Here is a 4,709-nt window from a genome sequence, read left to right as displayed (position 1 = left end):
TCGCCCTTGATCTCACTACAAGCCGTAGCCTCGCCCTGATCTCACTACAGCCGTAGCCTCTCTCACTCCGATTCACTACAGCCGCTAGCCTCGCCCTGATCTCACTACAGCCGTAGCCTCGCCCTGATCTCACTACAGCCTCTCCCTGATCTCACTACAGCCTCTCCCTGATCTCACTACAGCCTTCGCGCCTTGATCTCACTACAGCCGTAGCCTCGCCCTGATCTCACTAAGCCTCGCCCTGATCTCACTACAGATCACTACAGCCCTTCACTACACCGTATCGCTATATCGTGCCTGACTACAGCCTGCTTGACGGTTCAAGGTTTACAAGCAGGCCTCGACACCATACAACATTCATGTAGCCATTACCTACAACCTAGATGTGTTTCTCCTCGTTAGTGAGGCAGACTCAACCCACTTCTGCAGCATTATAGCAAACGCACCATATTGGTAGTATTTACAGAGCCTTCGGGAAAGTATTCAGACCCCTTGAATTTTTTTCCACATTTGTACGTTACAGCTTTTCTAAATTGGTTAAATTGATGAGGGGAGAAAAAACGATCTAGCACAATACCCATAATGTGAAGCCAAAAAACAGGTTTTTTAGGAAATGTTGGCTAATTTATAAATAAAACTATCACATTTAGCATAAGGTAGAATGTTATTTCTCATGGTCTGAGAGTCCTTTAGGTGCCTTTAACAAACTCCAAGCTCTTTTTACTGAGGAGTGGCTTCCGTCTGGCACATCTACCATAAAGGCCTGATTGGTGAGTTGCTCAGAAGATGGATGTCCTTCTGGAAGGTTCTCCCATCTTCACAGAGGAACTCTGGAGCTCTGTCAGAGTGATCATTGCGGTTCTTGGTTACCTCCCAACGGGACCAAAAGGGCTCTTCCTCGATTGCTCAGTTTGGCGGGCGTCCAGCTCTAGGAAGAGTCTGGTGGTTCCAAACTTCTCCATTTAAGAACGATGGAGGACACTGTGTTCTTGGGACTTCAATGCTGCAAGAACATGTTTGATACCCTTCCCCAGATTCTGTGCCTCGGACACAATCCCTGTCTTTGGAGCTCTACGGACAAATTGCCTTCAACCTTCATGGCCTTAGTTTTTGCTCTGACATGCACTGTCAACTGTGGCGACCTTATATAACAGTGTTGTGGCCTTTTCCAAATCATGGTCACATCAAAATAGAACTTACCACAGGTGGACTCCATCAAGTTGTAGAAACATTCAAGGATGATCAATGGAAACAGGATGCACCTGAGCTCAATTTCGGGTCTTCATAGCACAAGCGGTCTGAATCTTATGTAAATTAAGTATTGTCGGGTTTATTTTTTATAAAATAGCCAACAATTTCTAAAAACCTGTTTTCGCTTTGTCATATATCGGGGTATTGTGTGTAGATTCTTTATTTTAATTTTCAATTTAAATCCATTGGTAGAATAAGGCTGTACGTAACAAAATGGTGGAAAAGAGTCAGGGGTCTGCATACATTTTCCGAAGGCACTGTAAATCACGTATGTTCTTAGGAAAGCTAGCTTATTTTTGTCAAGACATATGGATTGTATACCGTTTGTTTTGTTGTCGCCCCCTCCAGGTATTGTAATAGCGTTTGTTTTGTTAGCCCCTCCAGGTATTGTAATACGTTGTTTTTGTTATTCCCCTCCCAGCGCCTCATAAACAGACTCTAAAGTGAAGCCAAAATAAGTACCAACATTTTATTACAATAGTTTTGCTAGAGGTAAGTTTACCTTCTATGTTATTAATGAGTTCATAGTGGAAAAATAAGAAAATGCAATGAATTCAATGTTGCATTAGACTAGACTACACCATTTGTGCACTAGACTAGACTACACCACTGTTACATTCAATGTGCATTAGACTAGACTACCCAATGTGCATTAGACTAGACTACACCAATGTGCATTAGACTAGACTACACCAATGTGCATTAGACTAGACCAATGTGCATTAGACTAGACTAGACCAATGTGCATTAGACTAGACTACACCAATGTGCATTAAGACTAGACTAGACCAATGTGCATTAGACTAGACTAGACCAATGTGCATTAGGACTACTACACCAATGTGCATTGACTAGACTAGACCAATGTGCATTAGACTAGACTACACCAATGTGCACTTAGAACTAGACTACACCAATGTGCATTAGATAGACACACCAATGTGCATTAGACTAGACTACACAATGTGCATTAGACTAGACTACAGCCAATGTGCATTAGACTAGACTACACCAATGTGCATTAGACTAGACTTACACCGCTGTTTACATTCATATGTGATTGAATGTCTTGATTTTTTTGGGGATGATTCAATAAGATTGGATAACTGAATCGGTCTTCCTTGTCCTAATCCCCACTTCTCCAGTGTAATAGACTGTTGGTCTTCCTGTCCTAATCCCCCACTTCTCCAGTGTAATAGACTGTTTGGTTCTTCCTGGCTATCTCCCACTTCTCGCAGTGTATAGACTGTTGGTCTCCTGTTCTAATCCCCCATTCTCCAGTGTAATAAGACTGTTGTCTTCCTGGTCCTAATCCCCCACTTCTCCAGTGGAATAGACTGTTGGTCTTCCTGTCCTAATCTCCCACTTCTCCGGTGTAATAGACTGTTGGCTTTCCTGTCCTAATCCCCCACTTCTCCAGTGTTTAATAGACTGTTTGTCTTCCTGTCCTAATCCCACTTCTCCAGTGTAATAGACTATGGGTCTTCCTGTCCTATATCTCCCACTGTCTCCGTGTAATAGACTGTTGGTCTTCCTGTCCTAATCTCCCACTTCTTCCAGTGTAATAGACTGTTGAAGTGGGTGCCTGCACCAGACTGCCCATCACTCCGTTAAAGTTCCAGTACCCCCCGACGCCAAGCCGGTCAGGTGCAAGTGTGGTCGACAGTTCTGGTAAGACAAGTCTCCTAAATGATCTGACCTTGTCCTTTCTTTACTATCAAATGAACAATACAGTCTACAGCCTTAAGGAGTTCTTAATCAAGACTCGGGCGATGCTGGTGTTAGTCAAAGAACTTCGGGCGATGGCTGGGTTAAGTCTAGACTCGGGCGTATGGCTGGGTATCTACTTGGGATGCTTGTTGTCAGACTCGGTGTTAGCAGATCGGCGATGGCTGGGATTAAGGCGTCGTTAGCTACCTCGGCGATGGCTGGGTTAGTCTTCAGACCGCTGGGCTGGTAGTCTAGATGGGCATGCGGGTTAGTCTAAGCCGGGCGATGGCTGGGTTAGTCTCAGTACTCGGCGATGGCTGGGTTAGGTTCTAGACTCGACTCGGGCGATGGCTGGGTTAGTCTAGACTCGGGCGATGGCTGGGTTAGTCTAGACTCGGGCGATGGCTGGGTTAGTCTAGACTCGGGCGATGGTATGAGAGCCCGGCAGCCTTGAGTTTTCCTCCCCTCCCCTCGTAGCTGCTACCAGTCACAACAGGCTCCTCTGGGATCATAGCTTCCTGTTGGCAACCTTTTACCTAATCTCTGCAACTACAACATGAGGGAGAATAGAAACAATTGATACTAATGGGATGTATTTTATCATTCTAGCTTCAACTGTGGGGAGAACTGGCACGATCCTGTCAAGTGTAAGGTATGTGCAGAAGGCATGACATAGGGCTAGGTTCTATCCTCTGACACATGACATAGGGCTAGGTTCTATCCTCTGACACATGACATAGGGCTAGGACCTACCTTCTGACGCATGACATAGGGCTAGGTTCTATCCTCTGACGCATGACATAGGGCTAGGTTCTATCCTCTGACGCATGACATAGGGCTAGGTTCTATCCTCTGACACATGACATAGGGCTAGGTTCTATCCTCTGACACATGACATAGGGCTAGGTTCTATCCTCTGACACATGACATAGGGCTAGGACCTACCCTCTGACACATGACATAGGGCTAGGTTCTATCCTCTGACGCATGACATAGGGATAGGTTCTATCCTCTGACGCATGATATGGGGCTAGGTTCTATCCTGACATGACATAGGCATAGGTTCAACCCTCTGACACAACATAATATCGGGACACATGTACACTGAGTGTACATAACAGTAGGAACAGCCTCCTAATATGGAGGTGCACCACTCCCCTTTTGCCTTCAGAACAGCCTCAATTCGTCGTGGCATGGACTCTACGGTGTCAAAAGCCTTGCACAAGGATGCTGTTGTCAAGTTGGCTGGATGTCCTTTGGGTGATGGATCGGTGCGCCTGGCACCTACTACCATACCCCGTTCAAAGGCACTTGAATATTTTGTCTTGCCCATTCATCCTCTGAGTGGCACACACACACAATCCATGTCTCAATTTTCTCAAAGCTTAAAAAACCTGTTTCCTCCCCTTCATCTACACTGATTGACGTGGGTTTAACAGGTGACATCAATAAGGGATCATATCTTTCACCTGGTCAGGTTATGTCATGGGAAGTACAGGTGTTCCTAATGTTTTGTACACTCAGCGTATGTCTGTCTTGCTGGATGAATATGCAACAATTAGCTGACGTCTGTTGCTCTGCTGTCCTACAGTGGCTGAGAAAGTGGATTAAAAAGTGTGACGATGACAGTGAAACATCCAACTGGATTGCAGCTAATACCAAGGTATGGTTATAATGCTACATAACATAATACCAAGGTATGGTTATAATGCTACATAACACAATACCAAGGTATGGTTATAATGCTA

The 4,709-nt window shown here is 45.0% G+C and overlaps 1 protein-coding gene across 1 annotated transcript in view; it reads left to right on the top strand.

Annotated features, from left to right (window-relative positions):
- The window catches only part of arih1 (ariadne ubiquitin-conjugating enzyme E2 binding protein homolog 1 (Drosophila)), a 30,206-nt gene that overhangs the window by 16,756 nt on the left and 8,741 nt on the right, over positions 1 to 4,709 (top strand). Inside the window, 5 exon segments of the mRNA XM_070440609.1 lie at positions 1,701 to 1,743; positions 2,812 to 2,850; positions 2,852 to 2,922; positions 3,571 to 3,613; positions 4,553 to 4,624. Of these exon segments, the coding sequence (XP_070296710.1) occupies positions 1,701 to 1,743; positions 2,812 to 2,850; positions 2,852 to 2,922; positions 3,571 to 3,613; positions 4,553 to 4,624 (268 nt within the window).

The sequence above is a fragment of the Salvelinus sp. IW2-2015 genome, unplaced genomic scaffold (assembly GCF_002910315.2).
Source record: "Salvelinus sp. IW2-2015 unplaced genomic scaffold, ASM291031v2 Un_scaffold2742, whole genome shotgun sequence".
Lineage (NCBI taxonomy): Eukaryota > Metazoa > Chordata > Actinopteri > Salmoniformes > Salmonidae > Salvelinus > Salvelinus sp. IW2-2015.
This window is presented reverse-complemented; position numbering and strand designations above follow the sequence as displayed.